Raw genomic sequence first — 19,993 nt, 5'->3', positions numbered from 1 at the left:
TTGAGTCTTGACAATTTCTCATATGGTTTATTTCAAATCATAACGACAATTTGACTCGAAATAACAATTGTGTGGTACCAAATTATTCGTAAAAAAATGATTTTTCCAAATATGCTAATGAGCCACCCTCGTTTCGTTTGAAAAAATTGAGATATGATTAAAAATACGATTTGGGCATCTTTTAACCAGCCAGTACAAGACACGAAAAATACTAGATCATCAAGTCTATTTTTCCAAGTCTCCTCAATTAAAAAATAATGTTTTTAACACAGCCATGGCACTCTAGATTGAAATTTAAAATACAATTTTTTTGAAAGCGAAAATGTCAAAAATTGTTATGTGATATGTCATTCTATTCAGAGTGACATTTTCAATCGAATAATGTAAAAAAATACCGAGGGTGTCATTTAAAAATCGAAAGTGGTAGTCATTTCCGGTGAAACAGGAAGTGACCAAAAACAATTGAATACGTCAATCAATCCTAATTTATGTCATCTACTAACATAACAAGTCTCGATGTTTTTATCTTAAAAAGTAAAAAAGGTATAGAGGTGAGCCACTTTTGAGACGCACCCGGTATAAAGATTTTCTATGAAGAAAGTTCTTCTATTAAAAATCTATCAAAAAAGTGCAAGACTTCTTGAAAGAAGATCTGATCTAGGTCTAGCATTTGTTCGTCACTAGTCAGTATATTTTTTCCACAAAAAATGTACTAAAAATACTTAATTTTTCTTTTCCTTTTAGGTGGTTTTATCCTATGCTGGCTGCCCTTTTTCATCTTCTACCTCTCCACGCCCTTCATCCAGCAGAACGACGTCAACCAGTTGATCATGCAGTACTGCACGTGGCTGGGCTGGATCAACTCAGCAATCAACCCTTTCATCTACGCCTTCTACAGCCCTGATTTCCGAATAGCTTTTTGGAGACTGACTTTCAAACACTTCAAGAGGAACTCTCACAGCAAGGACTTCATTGCCTCTCAGCAAAAAAGGGCTGAGGTTGGGAATCTGATGGCCAAATGACAGGAGGACGAAGTTTGAACAAGTTTTTAGTATGGAAGAACATTTTAGGGAGGTTTCAGGATTTTTTTTTGGAGTGAGATATCGTGAAAAAAAATTAGATATGGAGAAATTTGACTCTACAATATTCATAGCGAATAGCAAGACTTATATTCTTACTATTTCTTTTTAAGTAACTACATATTCCTAGTTTTTTACATTTCATTGACAGTGAGACAAAATAAAAAGACCATACGATCGAAAAAAAACGACGTCAAAGACAGCTGGAGAATAACAATCGATGATAATTTTAGCGAGGTCAAGCCCTACTTTTCCCGTACACCTCCCTATTTTTTAATGACACTTACTTACTGCCAGTTAGCCTTAAGAATAATGTAATTTATTTTTATATTGTGTAAAATTTATTTTTTATTCAATATACGTTCTATCCTTTTTAATTTTTTTATAACAATTAGAGTTAATTCTTGACAAGTTTCGTTCTCAACTGACGTATAGAGACTGACCTCGTCAAAATTATCATCGATTTTCATTCCCCAGCCGTCTTTGACGCCGCTTTTTTTTCGATCATACGGTACCTAGACAGTGACTAGATTTGTTCTGTGGTAGATGTATGTTATTTAATATTGAAAGAAATTATTTTTTTGACGCTTAAATATATACAGGGTGGTTCGAATTGTATTCCGGAAACTTCGACAGCATATTCGGCAGATAAAAGTAAGTAAAATAGTTCGTATGTCCTAAAATGCTTAGTTTTGGAAATACAGAGTGCAGAAATTTCATTTTTATTTCGATTTTTTCCAAATAATTTCTGAAGTAACGTCAATATTTGGATGAAAATGGGTGTCTGGGGGTTTTTTGATGAGAAATTTGATTTTGATGTCAATATGACACCTACTGGTAGAGGGCGCCACCTACATGTGTTTTAACTGTTTTGAAGCGTAATAACTTTTTGTCCGTACCTGTCTAAAACTACCGAAGGGAAAAATATACATCTCTGTGATTTTTTACGTAAAAAATATATCTTTGTAAAAATCGCTACGAGCAACCGTTCTCAAGATATTTATGTCAATCATTTTTTAAAATCAGAGACATTTTTTACGTAAAAAACGTCGAAAATGTATATTTTTTACTCAGTAGTTTTATACAGGTAAGGACGAAAAGTTATTACTCTTCAAACCAGTCAAAAAATATATAGGTGGCGCCCTCTACTAGTAGGAGTCATATTGACGTCAAAATCAAATTTCCCATGTCCAAAAACTTCCAGACACTAATTTTCATCCAAATATTGATGTTACTTCATAAATTATTTGGAAAAAATCAAAATAAAAATGAAACTTCTACACCCTGTATATCCGAAACTAAGCATTTTAGGACATACATTTATACGAACTTTTTTACTTAATTTTATCTGCAGAATATGCTGCTGAAGTTTCCGGAATACAATTCGGACCACCCTGTATATGTAATATAAGATAAGATCGTCCAAATGTACAAATAAATGGGGAAATCATCGCTAAAATAGAAAAATAATAAAAACACTCAGAAAAATAAGTATACGTAGGGGGGTTTAAAACCCCCCTTCTTATTTTCCTTCTTGAAATATTGTCAGATTTTAGAAAATTACACAAACTTTATACAGAAGAGATTTGGTATATAATTAAAAAAAATATATGATGTCCCTCTATTTTTACTTATTTTTCTGGGATATAACACGTACAACTGATTCTTTATAGCAAAAATGTCTAAATGTCACATAAAAAATCTGCCTAAGTATCGCCAGATGCATGGTGTGAGTATACAGAGTGATCAAATAAAAAAAGGGGTGTCGGAAAAAAATTGTTATGATTTTACTATACCTTGGTTTATTTATTTTTATTTCATACATTTTTTGACTTATACATATGGTACACATACAGAGGGATACATATATAGTACTCTGAAAAAACTCAATTTCAATCATTTCATCGTTTTCATCTAAATTTTCATAGATATACAAATATACATGATGTTCCATTTCAAACAGTAGTAGAAAGTATACAGTATACAGACCTACCCTGTATATACCACGCAATAGAGCGTGTATTATTGATATTTCTAAAGATATATATTTCAGAGAGATATACAGTAAAGCTTGAACTAAAATCATATTTCTGCGGCTACCATGACGTCTTTTTTATTTAATCACACTGTATATATTATCTAAATGTTTTATGCAGATCTTAAGGTGAAATACTGCTGTATTTATAAAAATGCAACTATTTTAAGCTAAAAATAATTAAAAACCAAAGTTCAAATGTGTTTATTAGGTATATAAATATCAAATTATGTGTATATAATGATTGTGTGTCCGTATACATTCACATAAGTATGTATATAATGAATTTTTGTGATAATTTATATGCTAATAATAATATAAAACATGGTGACATTCATGATGATCAATTATATGGAATATTATACTGTCAGTAATTGAAGTAAAATAAATAAAATATTATTGTAACAAAATCAATTAATTATAAAAATAGATCTAATAATATTTTGTTATTGTATTATAAAAAATGTTCTAGTCAATTTATACCAAAAAATCTCGAATGTACTTAATAATTTATTGTCTTGTTAGATTTAGGTACAAATTATTTAAGAGTAAAATTAAATTTAGTAAAAGATCTTTGTAAATATTCTTTCGCATTTCAAAAAATTTGTCAGGTAATATAAATGGTAAATCTTCTTAAAAAAATAATTAAATTTTAGTTTTTCTTCCTTTAATGTTGGCGAAATAAATTGTTATAAATTAGTGTAGTTGATTATAAAAGGAATTTAAAAAAAAATCTGCTTTTTATTTTTTATACAGGGTATTTCAAAAAACATGCACCGTCTCTCGTGAGGGGATTTCTTGAGGAATCTCCCCATGATAGATGGCACATGCTTTTTGAAACACCCTGAAAAATGCTTGCCCACATCAAAAAATATGGAAGAAAAGTTTCTGTAAACATGGGTTCAAAAAAACCTAGTTTTAAATATACCCCTGTATAGGGATATAGAAAGGTAAAAAATAATATACAGTATGTAACATTTTAAATAATTTATTTAGTCTTTCGTTTTCTTCTTGTTGGTGAATTTTTAGTTTCGCCATCAGAATCGTTTGGTGGTACCTTCTTGTTCCATTCCTTCTTCAACTCGTTTAACATAGTGGGTGTTAAAATTCCCTGGGCCAGAAGCCTTTCCGTCAATCTTCCTCTACCAATAGGCGATGACTGCGAATCTGTAATAAAAAACCTTCAATATACAGAGTGTCTAAAAAATGTATTTTCACTTACTTCTTAGATAAGTCTGTTTCTTTGTATGGCTGTCAAATTCTTCGTCATCGGCTTGAGAAGTGCCGGAACTGACACCTGTCTCTGAATTTCTTAATAATCTAGTTAATTGTATGACACCCTGTTGTATTATTTGATCTAATTCTTTTTGCATGTCTCTAATCAAGTTGGCCTCGTTGAATAAGTCAGAAAATCGGTAACTAGAGGTGAAAAAAAATTATTTTGAATATTATAATGGTATGCAACCAACAATACACCCAGTCCTAATGATTTTTCGTTAGGATTCGCTGTATTGGTGGTTGCATACATCAGGAAACAGTTTACGTATTTATTCCATACTAATAAAGACATTTGGCATGTAAATATCGACGAATTAGTTAATGACATGGGTGTATTTATATATAGAAAGAGCCAAAAAAATCGAAACAATAAAAAAAATTGTACAGGGTGGCGCCTCTCATACGCCGCGGAGGCTCCAAGGAGAACGACAGTTTGTATTGAAATGAAATTTTGTAAGCATATGTAGGTTAATTCAGAGCAGTTTTTAAAAATATAGAGAGTTCTACAGGGTGTCCCCCAAAAAAATTACATATCAAAGTTGTGTTTTTTGTAATGGAACACCCTATATATTAATTGATTTTCGGATTCTGGGAGAAAAATAAAGCTGAGTTTTATAAGAGAAGTATATGACCAAAATGTAAGGTTTTTGACATATTTAACATTTTCTAGAAATAAAGAACAATTTTTAAATTACAATAAAAGCTACCGAAATTGGAATTTACCCGGTATAACCTTTATATGTAGTTAAATTAACTATTGTACTTTGAATCAAATTAAAACTTGATCCAAAAAGTTATACAGGGTGAAACAAAATTAATATTGAACATTGGTCACCTTTAAAAGCATGTTACTCTCTTTTTTTTATTTTAAATGGAACACCCAGTATATTATTCCGATATTTAATGGAGAATTCGTGTCTCTTCAAAATACTATTAAGGTTGCCTACCCCTCAAACAAAGATTTTCCTAGATATTTTCATTTACATGATTTGATCTGAGTAGATCTTTATTATTTGATAAAATCTAGGTGGCTGTGATATGGTTTGACGTTACTTCAACATAGCTGTCTAACTAGTCCAACTTTAACAACTAGTTATAATTTTTTGTCAATTAAAACAAAAAAAATTCTCAGGAATTTGCCAAAAATGCAAACTTATCCTACATCGGAGAAAATTGATATGATTCTATTAGTTGAATGCAGTGTGCATTCACCAATTAATAGAATAACCTTAGAATGCTCTTGATTTTATCTACTCTGTTTTTTTTATGGGGATATGTTAAAGACAGTGTTTAACAAACTCGTGTCAACAACATAAGATAAATTATTGTAGCTGCTTTTCGAGGGAGAACTCCACATATGCCTTTTAAAATGAAAAGATACTTTTGAAAAGACAATCATTTTATGCAGTTAACAGAAAAGGAAGCATTTTGGGCATTTGATTTCATCTAGCTAATTTTTTTGTCGCATAATTATAGGTTTATAAACCATAAAAAATTACAAAATTAAAATAAAAAAATTACAGAATTAAAACTAAAATATATTTAGTTTTAATTCTGTAATAATTAAAATATGTTTTAAACGTATATTTTTTTATTACCCTTGAGTATTTTACTGCACAATCTTTAATTTTTGTTAAATTAACAATATTAGGTATATCACACAGCCACCTAGATTTTTTCAAATAATAAAGATTTACTGACGCAAAATCATAAAAATTAAAATATCTAGGGAAATCTTTGTCTGGGGGGTAGGCAACCTTAATAATACTTTAAAGATATATAAATTCTCCATTGAACACCGGAATACTATACTGGGTGTTCCATTTAAAATAAAGGAGTAACTTGCTTTTAAAAGTGAGCAATGTTCCATATTAATTTTGTCCCACCCTGTATAACTTTTCGGGTCAAATTTCAATTTGATTTAACATACAATGGTTACAGTAAATTAAATATCAGGCTATACAAGGTCAACTAAAATTTAGGTAGCTGTTATCGAAATTTAAAATTTTCTCTTCATTTTCACAAAATGTGAAATATGTCAAAATCCTTAGATTTTAGATATATGCTTCTTTAATAAAACTCACCTTTATTTTTTTTCTAGAATCCGAAAATCAATTAATATATAGGGTGTTCCGTTAGAAAAAACACAACTTCGATGTGTAACTTTTTTTGGGGACACCCTGTATAATTCTATATAATTTAAAAAAATGCTTTCAGTTAACCTACATATGCTGCCAAAATTTCATTTTCATATGAACCGTTATCAAACCGTTCTCCTTGGAGCTTCCGCGACGTATGAGAGGCGCCACCCTGTATATAGATTTATCAAAGTTTGCATATTTACTTTTGAAGCCTTACCTGAGCCATAGATATAGGTCAAGAACGTCAAACACAGCTTCTAAGTGAACTAGATCTATGATAGTTTTGGGAGGTTGTAACGGCCAGCCAATGTTTCTACACAGCCAATCAAATGTAATTGCCTCGTTTTTACTGTACTGTCTGGCAAACTATCATATAAATAGAAAACAAATTGTTTGTATTAAATTTCAAGTAATATAATTAAAAATAAATATATTTGTAGATACCTTAAGAAACATTGTACAGACAAAAGGCATTTTCTTGTTAATCGGGGAACAACAAAAAACGTATCTCACTCTCAGTGACAGAGGAACATGTTGGATCATGTCAGCAAGGAACTTAAAATCTTCAATGTTACACATGAAGTACAAAGAATCATCTACAGTTGACAAACTGACAAATATATCCTAAAAGTTAAAAAAAAATGTTTGGACGAAAAAAGCTTTTTTTTGGGGGAATTTACCATTAAGTTACTCAGTGCAGAGTTAGGTAGATGATAGGCGTAGAGTTCTATTTGGTCTGCAGTTGGATGTAGACCAGCCTGCGTGATTTGCTCAGGTTGTGAGCTTAGAAGAGTTTTTAGTGTTTGTAGATCTTCAGGTTTAAATGTAGTGACAAAACCTTGTTCCCATTTAGTCCCATACCTGTTTATTTATAATTATATACCGGGCACCTCTATAATTTTTTTTTCTAGCAAAAAATGGCATTCTGAATAGAATGACATGATATGTCTACTTTTGACATTTCTTCTTAAAAATAGTATTTTAAATTTCAGTCTAGAGTGTCGTGGCTGTGTTAAAACCACCGATTTTTAGGTTTGATAGTCTAATGTTTTTAGTGTCTAGTTCTGGCCAGTTAAAAAATGTTCAATTTTTTCAAATGAAACAAGGGTGGCTCATTAGCATTTTTGAAAAAAAAAAATATTTTTTAATGAATAATTTGTTACCAAATACTTGGTATTTTGAGTCAAATTGTCTGAATGAACACAGCCATTGCACCCTAGATTGAAATTTAAAATACTATTTTTTTATAGTAGTATATGTCAAAATTTGACATATGTCATGTCATTCTATTTAGAATATCATTTTTTATGAAATAAAGTAAAAAAAATACCGAGGGTAACATTTAAAAATCAAAAGTTATAGTAATTATTATTATTATTATTACACAAAGTTGTAGGAGTGAGCTACCATTGAAAAACACCCGGTATATTAAGAAAAATAAATAAAGTGAACAAAAAATATACAGTACGTACCTGCCTGCCCTTCCAGCAATCTGCAATGCTGACGAAACGGAAATTGTATCCATCTCTTTCTCACCCTTTTCATTCATTATTGGTTTTATCAGAGAATAAAATATAATCCTTCTTATACTCCTAAAATATGTCTTAAATTACTCTACCTTACTTTAACAACAACATATATTAAAAATAATCAAATTTTGTCCCTTTTAAAAAACGATACATTTGAACTACTAATGATTTTTTCTTTGACAATTATAGACCCCCTAAGCCTGACGTCACAACAGTAGGCAGAGCTTCAAAAACCTTTCCGAACAATGTCCTAGGCTTATTGAATCAATCAATGAGTAATTGCTTAAGGCTTAAGCAATTATTCAATTGACTTCGTTTTAGTCACAATAACAATCATACATTTTTATTCTATGATATCTAGATCTTTCATAAAACTACTAGATAATTTTTAAAATAAACTTGCCTTTATAAAATTATAGGACAACCTCAGAACTCTTTATTTGCTTTCACAGAAAATTTAAGGAATAAAATCGCAAAATTACTTATAGTATCGTCTTTTTTTGACCTGTATTTACTGCTTTATTTCGAAATGTTTTAAGCTCCGCCCCTTAACATGACGTCACGGCTTAAGCTGTCATTATTAAATGCCAAAGGAAATAAAAACAAACTCACAAATTTAAACCCATTCCTATGGCATCTGTGGCTACTAATATTTTACAGCTATTATCAGGATCGTTAAATTTGGCAGCTTGAGCTAGTTTAGTACCTAAAAAAATTGTTTAAAAATTATTTTCTAGTAATATAAATGCAAAAAATGCTGACCTGGAGGTAAACTTCCATAAATAACAGCTACTTCCTTCCCACTAGCTTCTATGGCCCTTGACACTGAATAAATATCGTTTTTACTAAAACAAACTATACAATCGCCGGGTTGGACTTTTTCTAAACTACCTGTAATAAAAAAAAACATATTTCAAACATCACAAATTAGAGGGTGTGTCTTAAATAAGTACAATTTGTAAAAATTTCACATTTTTCTTGATAATTTTCTGTAAAATTTAAAACTTTTTAGTACCGCAGGTTTATTCACCTAAACGATGTATCAAAGCCTTACGATGTTGCCACTTCCTTTCTATTTTACGAACATTCTGTATATTTGTCGGGTTATATAAATTAACAGTAATTTAAATTTTCTATATACACTTACATCTTAGGATAATTAATTTTAATTATATCAATTAAATTACTGATAAGTCTAGAAAAACACACTGTGCATATTTTTTAACACACACTAATACATTTTTACAGTATTTTCAACTAATCTGAAAGAATAAAAATTAAGAATTACCTACTGCAGATTCTCTTATCGCCATATCATTAAATATTTACAATTAAATATATACTTTCTTGTACATGTGGCAACACAGGACGTCAAATAAGCTGAGATCCAGCTGATTTCCGGCAGTTCTCAAAATGTTTATACATTTTTAAACTTAAATAAATATTTAATTATTAATTGTATTCATTTTATTTAATAAATAGCAAATAAAAAAATCAAGAAAACTCTGTATAATAATTAAGGACTTCCTTACCTAAAGCACTACTTTCTATCTTTAAATCAGTCAACCTTTTGTAGTTTCTCACTTCTATGTCTTCCCCAGCCGTCAAACAAAGTTGCTGTATTAAATCCAAGGCACCTGCCTCTCCACACAAGTGTACTTCTTCAGCCATCAGTCCCAAAAGAGCTCTGGTCCAGGCCCAACCTCTCTGGGGATCCCTGATCATCTGGATTTCGTCTATGACAGCCACTTCATCTGAAAAAACTCTTTATTCCAGATAAACAAGTTTTTTATTAGTTTTTGGCATACTTATTACAAGGATTGTTGACTGAAGTCATTTCTACGGTACAGGCAACATGGGATGATGCTATTCCCGAGGGATCAGCGAATTTTCGTTCTTCTCCGGTAACTAGATCACAGGGAGTGCCCTAAAAATTTCAGTAGTTTCAAAAAAATCTTTTAAAAAAAATTGATATATTTACTCTGTCATTACACTTGTTATAAACCTCTGAAGCTAGAAGTTTCAGTGGGCCACAATACACTCCAGATTTAGCAGTAATATACCTTTCCAAAGCATGGTAAGTTTTTCCAGAATTTGTAGGACCAGCATGGAAAATTATTTTTCTATTTATAGCTCTGGCTTCAGGATACCAATTTGCTGGAGTTCTAGAAAAATGGGGAGAAATAACAAAAGTCGGCAACAATGCTGGGTCGATTTTTAAGACGCTAAAATCAGTGGCACTCAAAATTTTTGTAAATTATTTTTCTGAAAATGTCCCAAAAATATAAGTAGGTACCCAGTGATTGAATGAAAACAATTATCTGTAGTTTGAAGTAAAATTACCTCTATTTTTAAATATATAGTTTATATAGTAGATGTAACCATGATGTAACTAGTAAGAAAAAATAATCTAGATAAAAGAGATATTTAAAAAGATACACCTACCTTAAATCAGATATTTTCTTCAGATCATCCATACAGTCCAAATGAGGAAACATCCTTCTGGCATGTCCCAAAAAATACGGAAATATATCTGTAGGATTACCTGCGCCTTGCAATATATCGCTAACAACAATATGCAAGTCCACAGGCAATGTAGTAGCTTCTAAACAATATCTCCTAAAACTCACATAAGTCTGATGCTGTAAATAATCTAGAAAGAACACGGTACAATAAAAAAAACACAAAAATATCTCAAAATCTTACTGTCCAGTCCATTATCTATCAGCAATTCTTTGACTTCGGGATTCTGGTAAAACTTATTTAGAATTTTCAGCAAGTCTGCCTTATTTAAACTCCCAGTTAGTTCGGCACCTACGTTAATATCGTCAGGATTAGGTTTTATAGGCACTGGAACAAACAGGGACGAAAGCTTATCTTTAGCACTACCTCTTTTTGTTCGATGTTGATTGTAATATCCATACGAATGTTGAGATATTCTTTCTGTAAGGATCCTGGACTGGCTCAAATACAACCCATTTAATGCTGTAGTAATGCAACGTATTCTATGCGTGTTTTGTAACATTTTGGATAAATAATATTAAATAACATTCATTTTCGCTATTTTTTAAATTAAGAAACTAAAAAGTAAGGTACTGGCATTATTCTTCTTAAACTTTTTTCTAGCCCATCAAGAACTAACCTCGGACCAGATCCAAGATGAGGCCAAGACACATAAAATGAAAAGAAGAAGGCAGTATTATGGCCGATTTAGAGGACGTATAGTCCTGGCAGTTTAGGCCGTAAAATCAATCAAGAAAGAAGAAGAAGTCAGTGTCAATTTTTTGAGGTTATAATTCGCGGTTTAACGGTTCCTGTTTTCGAAGGCTGTTTATATGGTTTTTCCAAATATTTAAATCCCGAAAAATGTCTGAATTCACACTGAGTTATCGAGAAGTGACCCCCGATCAAGCCCTGTACGAAAAATGGATCGAAATAACATTACACACAGGTAGTAGTAGGTTTGCTTACACTTCATTTAAATGTACTCGTTTTAAAACCGTTTTCTGTCTCTAAGGGGGCACCCAGAGCACATTGCAGGACATAAAAATCACCGAACGAGCTAATGGGTACAGTTACTTAGATTCCACAAGACATTATACAAGAAATCGGTTTATATATTGGTAAGGTTATGTCATGATACGTTAAGATTATTAGTTTTAAGGTTTTTTTTTAATTTTTTAGGCGAATTAGCTCGGATACCTTGGAGCTAATTGAGCAGAGTTTAGATATAAACCTTACGGGAAACACTGTGAGGTACAGGTTTATGGATAGTCCGATAATTGATGGTATTTCAGTACAAGAAACTGAAGAAAACGTAATTATTTTGGTTCCTACAGTTTGTAGCGTGCATATGTTAAGATTTCCTCATCCTTCAAACTACCATAAGCAGGTAATAGTGATGGAATATTTATTTCTAGTTCTAGAAATTGTTTTTATGCATATTTTAGGATGATTTGTTGGGAAGTCATCCGAATTTAGCAGCTCCTTCGATATTTTCTAAAGCCAGCACCTTAGAGGCTAGAAATCCTAATAATTTCTATGTATTTAACAACCCAAGTACAGCAAGTAAGTTTTTTCCTTCTTTTTAATATTAATTTATTATTTATTTGCATTTTTTTTATAGTGGATCAGTTACCAAATCTAGCAAGTTCATTTTACGACACTGAAAATGGAGAGGCTATATTTATTCTATCTTATCCTTCTTTGGAATTGTTACTAATCAAACTAAATGGTCACGGTCAAACAATTTGTACTGAATTGAAAGGGGAATCACTGATGCCCAGATTTTTGTCAGGGTTAACAGAAAAATTTAGGTATTTATTTCGTTTTTGATTGATTTTCTGTAAAAGAAATGATAATTTTAATTTGTAGGGCAAAAAATAATGATGCTGGTCAAATTGTTAGCACACTAATTCAACTCATAGACTATGAAGTATATATTTTAACCCTGACAAGAGGTGGACATTTGAAATTTTGGTCAAGCAAAAATGGACAGTGTGTGGCAGTGATAGACATCTTAACAGAAACCGGAGACTTTGGGAGAGACCGCTTACAGCATGGTATGTAAAAATATCTGTTTTGTATGCAGTTTTAATGTGTTTTTTGTATTCCTTAAAGCTGTTCTTAAAAAAGCCTTGGACGCTCAAGAAAATGACTGTCCTTTGGCAATTTTCATGAGTTTCCCTAGTGGTTGTCAATTTCACATCTTAAAACCCATTGTGAGTGGTCAGCAAATCAGGATAAAACGTTTGAATACTTTGACATCATTAGAGGTAAGTATTTTTAATTTTTATATGTCATTCTAGGGACAAATTAGACTTTTTTTGAGCTTTTTTATTTTTTCAGAGTAATTTAATTGATTTTTCACTTCAATGTGATCGATTGTGGTCACTGTGGCGTACTTCTGAGGATGATTGTGTGATTCACACGGCTTCACTGAAGTCAGGGACATGGACACCAATAATTAGGGAAGTTGTGAATGATATTCAAGTAAGAAATTATGAATTTAGGCCTTTTCTGATAAAGTTTTATATGATTTCTTTATTATAACAGCAAAATAAAATTATAATCCTGTTTTTTTTGGGGTGTAAAATGTCTAAGATAGAAAAGTAGTTGAAATGTACTGCTCATAATCTTTATTTATAAAAGAAACCATCCGATTTTTATACAGCAAATCCTTTAAATAACTTTACTTATATTAAATTCTTATTTTTTATCGAAATTTTATATGATTTGCTTCATTAGAACACCAAAAAAAATTTAAAAAAAAATAAAGTTTGTTTTTTGGGTGTGAAAAGTCAAAAAAGAAAAGTAGGTCAAATGTACTGCTCCTAATTTTTGTCTATTTATGAACGAAACAACTGAATTTTTATACAGCTGGTCTTAAATATCGATTATATTAAATTGTTATTTAAGAAATTCATAACTTTTTCTTGAAATCTAACATGATGTTTGACATTAGAACACCAAAATAAAATAATAAACATTATTCTTAGGTGTAAATCATACAAGAGAGAAAAGTAGTTCAAATGTACCGGTACTAATTTTTCCTCTTGAAAGAAAATATTGAATTTTTATACAGCAAATCTTTTAAATAGCTTCAGTTATATTAAATTGTTACTTCTTACTTGTATTTTTTGAGTTTTTTTTAAACATTTTATATAATTTACTCATTATAACAACAAAATACAATTATAAACATTGTTTTGGGGTTTAAAACATTCAAGACATAAAAGTAGTTCAAATGTACCGCTTCTAATTTTTGTTTATTTATCAAAAAAATCGTTGAATTTTTGTTCAGAAAGTCTTTTATATAACTTGAATTGTATTAATTTCTTACTTTTTATTTTATATTTTCTCTGAAATTAATAAAAACTTATTTAATGCACTTGAGAGGAAAATTTAATAATAAAATATAGAAAATGAGTGCAGCAAAAAGTTTTATAAAGTATATTGAAAATGTCTAAGACAATATACTATGTGATTAAATAAAAATTACGAAAAATATACCAGTTGGTTAAAAAAAATTAAATGATTTCAGAATCCAGTGAACAGAGGTGAATGTGATCCAAGACAAGTGTACTTACAACACTTATTCCATCCAGGAAGATTCCCATTACACGTCATAAATAAATCTTTAGGAGTAAGCTGTACACTTTTATTTTTACACTATTTTTTTATTTATTTAATTTTTTATTACAGATTTACAAGAAATCCAGTTATATTACTTCAGAAATCAACCTGACTTCTGTAGCAGCCATGAAACAGGCAATTTCATTGGCCATAGAAAGCGATATACAGAGTTGTTTTTCCGATTCCGAGGTTATGGATCATGAATATCTAGAATATACTGAGTGGTAAGAACAATAAATCTCTTTTAATATAGAAAATATACTGGAAAAAATAATTTTTGTAGGTGCTGGCAGAAATTTTATTCGTGCTGTTTGCAGTACCATCAAACCAGTTTGAGACCTCTTGGTTTGATGGTTATACCTCAGAGTTCTGGAGCTGTCTTGTTGAAAAAGGCAACTTTTTCGTTTCTGAGACCTACTGAGCCTCTGGAACACATGATTTTGTGCAGTGATTACATGTATAAAGATCAGTTTATTAATTTTGCGCTTTTGGCTGAAGGTATACTCATTTTTGTGACATTATTGTATACTGTGTAACTTCATTTAACATATTTCAGAGTCAGACTTGATAGATGACGTTATGACACTATTTGAAGTATTAGTTTACTTGGATAAACAATTAAACAACAGATTTAAGACAGAATTTGAACAGAAACTCGCCATTAACCTATCACCAAACACTGTTATCACAAACTTATTAGAAAACCTCAAAATCGAAGTTGACGGAGAAGTAAGTACATTTTTTTTAAATACCCCAATGAAATAAGTATCTCTAGATAAAACGATGTTATATTTACTTATTTCTTTAATAGTTCCTTTAAAAAACATATTTTTCAGTATAACAATATATGTCAGCGTGTAACAGTGCTTCTGAATCAATGTTCAGACTTATACAGGGCAATACACAAAGTCCTGGAACTTTTGAGACAAGATAGTACCCCAGCAAATCCTGACAATGATGTCAATCCGAGCGCTTTGCATTTTTTCAGTAGCTCTTTGGGAGTGTCATTTGTGGCTGCTTCGTTAAGACAGCAATGTCAAAACAGGTATAAACACATTATTTTACTATAGTTTAATCTTTTTGAGGTTATGTCACAGAATTATTTGTTTTTTGGCATGTTCAAGATATCAGTTTAACTCTTAAAATATACCTTGTTTCTTTTTTACAGATTTGCCATTTGCAGAGATTTGTTAATAATTTGCAACATTCTTTTTGACACTAAACAGCTTCAACCAAACGTCTACGAAGCTATACACTCAGTGTGTAAACCGGAAATAATATATTTAACTCAGGCCAATTATGTTATGCTTTGGATGACAAAGCTACCAGCCCTCAACAATGTTCCTCAGTAAGTAAATATTGGTCATAGAGTAATATAGTTTGACATCAAGATTTGAATTACAGTCTTTTATATCATTTTTTTTAATTAAATGATTTAGAATATGTTTACATATCTACCGAAATTCTTTAGAAACATGCCTTCTATAAGGGAACTATTATTTTATATCTATTTTGTGTATTTTTTTTTATAGAGAAAACAGTATACAACGTTTGGCACCTATCAAACTTACCCCAGCTTACAATATCAAGCCAAACGGAGCTATATTCTCTCTTTTGGAGCTATTTTCCTCATCCACTGGAGGACACGAAGCAAGAAAAATGCTGGCGAAGATAGATTACAATGGTGAAAGCATGGCGCATTGGCATTTGAGTTTGTTGCCTTTTATCAGCTACCTCAGACAAATTTTGTATCCTTTATGGGTTTTATTTTAACAGAAATACTTGTAAAATAATGTTCTATTTCTCGAAAAAAGAATTTTTACAAAATTTAAACTTTCACTATCAAAAACAATTACTCTGAGGATAAAATATCTTTTTTGTCACTCTGAGTAGCCTTTATGCAAGTTTTTAACAAGTTTTATAGGTAATAATGGTTCAAATTCAGTTTTATTACTTTTAAAACTGAGTTTTATTTATTTAAAGTTGTATTTTATCGATTTATTGACGATACATTTGAACTACTTGTACTAAAACTTCGATTTTTTTGGATTTTTCTTAACAAAAACCTTTAGATGGCCTCTGAAAAACAGCACTATGCTTGCTGAGTGGTTAGTTAGCAGTGGTCAGCACGTCTGGCTTCAGCAATACGTGAAAATGCTGAGCAGTTGGTGCGATTGGAACATTTCAAGCTGTAAGAACTTTTTAAGCTTTTTATAAATAATTTTTTACTTTTTATGATTTTTAGGTAGTTTTTTGCTGGCTGTTTCATTTCTGATGAGTGCCGAAAATTATAAGGCTTTGGATTTGTTCCAAATAGCTGCAAAAGGGATTTTTACTGAGCCCTTTATGCAGGAAAGAATGTTGAAAGGTGACAAAGGACCACAAGCTTATATTAATTATTATTTAAAGGTATAAAATGAATTTTGCACTATTTTTTACTTACCCTGTATTAAGAATAATCAATATTCTAGGTAATACATTTATTTGAACTGCACAAAGCCAGGGATTGTGCCATACAAATGGCCAACACAGCTCTGAGCATTGTTGAAACTGACAATCCCTTACTGGCAACGCTGTATTCTATCAAATTTAAGCATCATCTAGCTTTAAAGCATTACGAGGAAGCATTCTATGCTCTTAAAAGCAATCCAGATCATGAAAGGAAGAAGGATAATTTGAGGGACTTAGTTAAAACATTGCTGGATGAGAAAAAGTTTGATGTTTTGCTCAGTTTTACCTATGGAGGTAAAAAAATTAATAAAATATTTTAAAATTTGTTAATTTTTGCCTGATTTTTTTTCAGATATGGATGAACTGTTTACAAGTATTCTACTAACTAGAGCTAGAGCTACAGATGCCACGAGCAATGTTTTCTATGACTTTTTGTACGCTTATCAGATAACTAGGGGTCCTTTATGTCATAGACTAGGTATATTTAGTCTAATATAACATTTTTATTTTTCTTCTTTCAATTCTTTTTTACTAAGCCACTTTTTCTGTATAAAACTTCTCAGATACATTATTTTTCCCGTATATTTTAGGTTGTGTATTTTCAAGCATTTCTGCATGTACTATATCAAAGTATATGCAGTGCTTTTTAAGGATTCCTTGTACTTTACTTTGTTTTTAATTTTTAATTTTAAGTTATTTTGAAAATGATTTTATAATCTTTTTTTCTTTCAATTTTTTTATTAAGGCATTATTTCTTTATAAAACTTCTGATATAGATTCAAGATATTTTCAAGCATTTCTGCAAGTACTGTATCAAAATTTATTCAGTGTATTTTAGGATTTTTTGTATTTTATTTGGTCTTTATATATTTTTTATATAGGTCTTTTATTCTTTTTAATAATTTTATTATGTATTTAATTGTAATCTTTCACTTTTTTAAATCTTTTAAAGCTTTATTTTATTGAAAATATTTTAATAGTTTTTCATATACATTCTCAAATAAATTATTTTTACTCTATGTACTTTACTTTGTGAATTTTCAAACATTTTTGGAATTTTTTTTTACTCTTATTTTGTATCTTTTTTTCTTTAGCTGCCTCTATAATGTACGAACAAGCATACAGACTGTCACAAACCAACACAACAGACGCTTTAGAAAAGCAAGTGAAATGTTACCTTGCAGCTAAAAACGTACTACAATTGGTTGATCCACAGGTACACTTCAAAAACTCTCAAAATTAAAAAATGAATAAAAAAATGTTTTTGATTTTAAGTACGCCTGGGTTATACGACCTTCAGACCCCGACGAAGATGAAGACGAAGTTATTCTAGAATCTCTAGCAGGATCGCAGAAAGACAACGAAGTTTTCAGAATAAAAAAACAAATCGAAGTGGTCGATATAGAAATCATAAAGAAGGAACTCATTTTCTCTTGTGCCAAGCTGAAACTAGCCAGATTCGATTCATCTATACCCTCAAACGTCAACAGTAAGTCATAAAATAATAGTTCCGATATTAAAAGTTACTGTTTTCCTTTTTATTTCAGCTCCAGTTGAGTTGGTAACACTGTTAAACAGTGCAGGGTTGTTTAAAACAGCTTTAGAAATTTGTACGACTTATAATCTCGGGTACGCCACTGTTTTTGAGTCGTTGACGTTGAAGTGTATCATGTTGAGTGAGGAGGAGAACCCAAACGCTTGGGATTGGTTGGTGGAGAATGATTTACAAGGTAAGAAAAGATAAGGAGTTTATTTGAACTACTTAGGGTTGTCTCAAGCATACCTTGAGAATATATTGTGATTTTTTATTCTAATTATTTTTTTAACATTTATTCGTTAACCCTTTATTTATTCATTATATGTTTATTCTTTGTTTGACATATATTTGTTTATTGTAACTTGATTAATGTGTGTTATTTATTTATTCCATAAAAATTGTTTAATTTTATTTTCTAGTTAATATCGTTAATATTTATTCTTTACACCTCTTAATTTATTATATATTTATTCCTTATTTAATAGATATGTTTTTTTCGTTATACCTTCATTAATTTTTTACTCATGTATTTATTCCAAAGAAATAGTCAAATTTATATTCTAGTTAACATTTATTCTTTACTTATTATTTACCCACTTTTTTATTCATTACTTATTCACTATATGTTTATTTATTACTTGCCTATTTATATAAAATAGCTCTAGAAACCTAAAAGGCTTCCCGATTTAATATATCTTTATTCGGTGCATTTTTATTCATTATACCTTCATTTATTCGTTATTTATTCATTATGCCTTCGTTTATTGTTTATCATTATATACATTATCTGCTGAGCTCCTTCTAACTATACTATTATTCATTATATTTGGGCTTCTTTATTATTCGTTATGTTATCATTGATTTTGTATTTATTCATTATACATTCATTTATTCTTTATAAATTCTTTATAAAATTTAAACTACTTGTCCTCACAATTAGTATAGAGTATTTTTTTGGAAATTTGACATAAAAAATGTATAAAACTGATGTTTTTGTCTAGCCAATTTTTTTCTAATTTGATTTCAGATCTTCCAGCAAACAGAGACAGTATTTCAGAAGTAGTTTGGCAACTATTACAAGACTATTTAGAGAAATATGAAGAACCCAACATGACCACCCTACACAAAATCGTCTGCAAGAAAATAATCAACATGAGGATGTACATACCGTTTTGGATGCTCAAGTCCTACAAAGTAACTAACTAAAGGTTTAACTGGTATTTTTATCTAAAAATAATCGTTTCTTTTTCAGGTTAGGAATCCTTCAGAGATACTCAGACTGCTCCACTGCTCAGGTCGATTAGAAGAAGCTTTCGAGGTTGCTCACGAGTACCTGTTGGCAGCACTGGGCTATGGAAAAGAACTATATGGATTCAAAGTACCTTTAGCCCCAAATTCTCCAGCTTTTTGTCTGCCAGTCTACGAAATACAGTGCTTCATCAAGGAGTTGCAGATGCAGAACGATAAGGACTTGCTAAGACCCTTTCAAAAGGTTTGTATAATAAATCCCAGTCTATGGTTATAAAGGTTAATGAAACTTGTTATCAATAAATATGATTTTTTTTTACAGGAACATACAATATTGAAGGAATTGTTTGAGAAGTATTTGGCAACAGCTACGCGGATATCCAACGAGAAATGTCAACTTCAAATGTCATCGTTTGGCTCCATTGGAAGTGTGGCAAACAGGAGCATATTTTAATTGTATTTTTTTTATTTAAATAAAGTATTTTTTTAAGAGCCATACTAGGTTAAGACTATTCGTTGTTTGTACATCTTTTTAAGCTTAATAAATTTTTATAAAAAAT

General features: G+C 30.5%; 3 protein-coding genes across 9 annotated transcripts in view; 2 read left to right on the top strand and 1 right to left on the bottom strand.

Moving 5' to 3' along the window:
• Positions 1–1,705, top strand: part of LOC115891832 (octopamine receptor 1-like) — a 126,661-nt gene extending 124,956 nt beyond the window's left edge. For all 5 annotated transcript variants that reach the window (XM_030912409.1, XM_030912411.1, XM_030912410.1 and 2 more), the window contains exon 8: positions 745–1,705. In XM_030912409.1, coding sequence (XP_030768269.1) covers positions 745–1,022 — 278 coding nt within the window. In that variant the 3' untranslated portion in view covers positions 1,023–1,705. The remainder of the gene's footprint in view (positions 1–744) is intronic.
• A 2,377-nt stretch (positions 1,706–4,082) lies between these two features.
• On the bottom strand, positions 4,083–11,177 carry LOC115891831 (ATP-dependent RNA helicase SUV3 homolog, mitochondrial). Of its 2 annotated transcripts, XM_030912405.1 has the most exons (14): positions 10,952–11,177; positions 10,769–10,876; positions 10,508–10,715; positions 10,044–10,227; positions 9,878–9,989; positions 9,595–9,816; positions 8,825–8,953; positions 8,675–8,768; positions 8,006–8,125; positions 7,214–7,394; positions 6,978–7,157; positions 6,751–6,899; positions 4,337–4,533; positions 4,083–4,281 (listed from the first exon to the last, which is right to left on the bottom strand). In XM_030912405.1, the coding sequence occupies exons 1-14, from the start codon at positions 11,085–11,087 to the stop codon at positions 4,103–4,105; spliced, it is 2,199 nt and encodes a 732-aa protein (XP_030768265.1). In that variant the 5' UTR covers positions 11,088–11,177; the 3' UTR covers positions 4,083–4,102. The 2 variants fall into 2 exon arrangements, with proteins under 2 accessions (XP_030768265.1, XP_030768264.1); XM_030912404.1 differs by having other exon boundaries at positions 10,769–11,177.
• Positions 11,178–11,346: 169 nt separating this feature from the next.
• LOC115891829 (nuclear pore complex protein Nup160 homolog) lies at positions 11,347–19,993 on the top strand. Of its 2 annotated transcripts, none has more exons than XM_030912403.1 (25): positions 11,347–11,513; positions 11,580–11,685; positions 11,747–11,954; positions 12,013–12,130; positions 12,189–12,378; positions 12,437–12,624; positions 12,683–12,837; positions 12,911–13,054; positions 14,106–14,207; positions 14,267–14,421; positions 14,481–14,695; positions 14,754–14,926; positions 15,034–15,242; positions 15,366–15,545; positions 15,730–15,945; positions 16,270–16,388; positions 16,443–16,606; positions 16,669–16,942; positions 17,001–17,126; positions 17,743–17,864; positions 17,924–18,137; positions 18,196–18,378; positions 19,213–19,379; positions 19,438–19,677; positions 19,756–19,993. In XM_030912403.1, the coding sequence occupies exons 1-25, from the start codon at positions 11,429–11,431 to the stop codon at positions 19,885–19,887; spliced, it is 4,185 nt and encodes a 1,394-aa protein (XP_030768263.1). In that variant the 5' UTR covers positions 11,347–11,428; the 3' UTR covers positions 19,888–19,993. The 2 variants fall into 2 exon arrangements, with proteins under 2 accessions (XP_030768263.1, XP_030768262.1); XM_030912402.1 differs by having other exon boundaries at positions 11,347–11,519.

Source organism: Sitophilus oryzae, unplaced genomic scaffold, assembly GCF_002938485.1.
Source record: "Sitophilus oryzae breed Bouriz unplaced genomic scaffold, Soryzae_2.0 scaffold_119_pilon_pilon, whole genome shotgun sequence".
In the NCBI taxonomy this organism is placed as follows: Eukaryota; Metazoa; Arthropoda; class Insecta; order Coleoptera; family Curculionidae; genus Sitophilus; species Sitophilus oryzae.
This window is presented reverse-complemented; position numbering and strand designations above follow the sequence as displayed.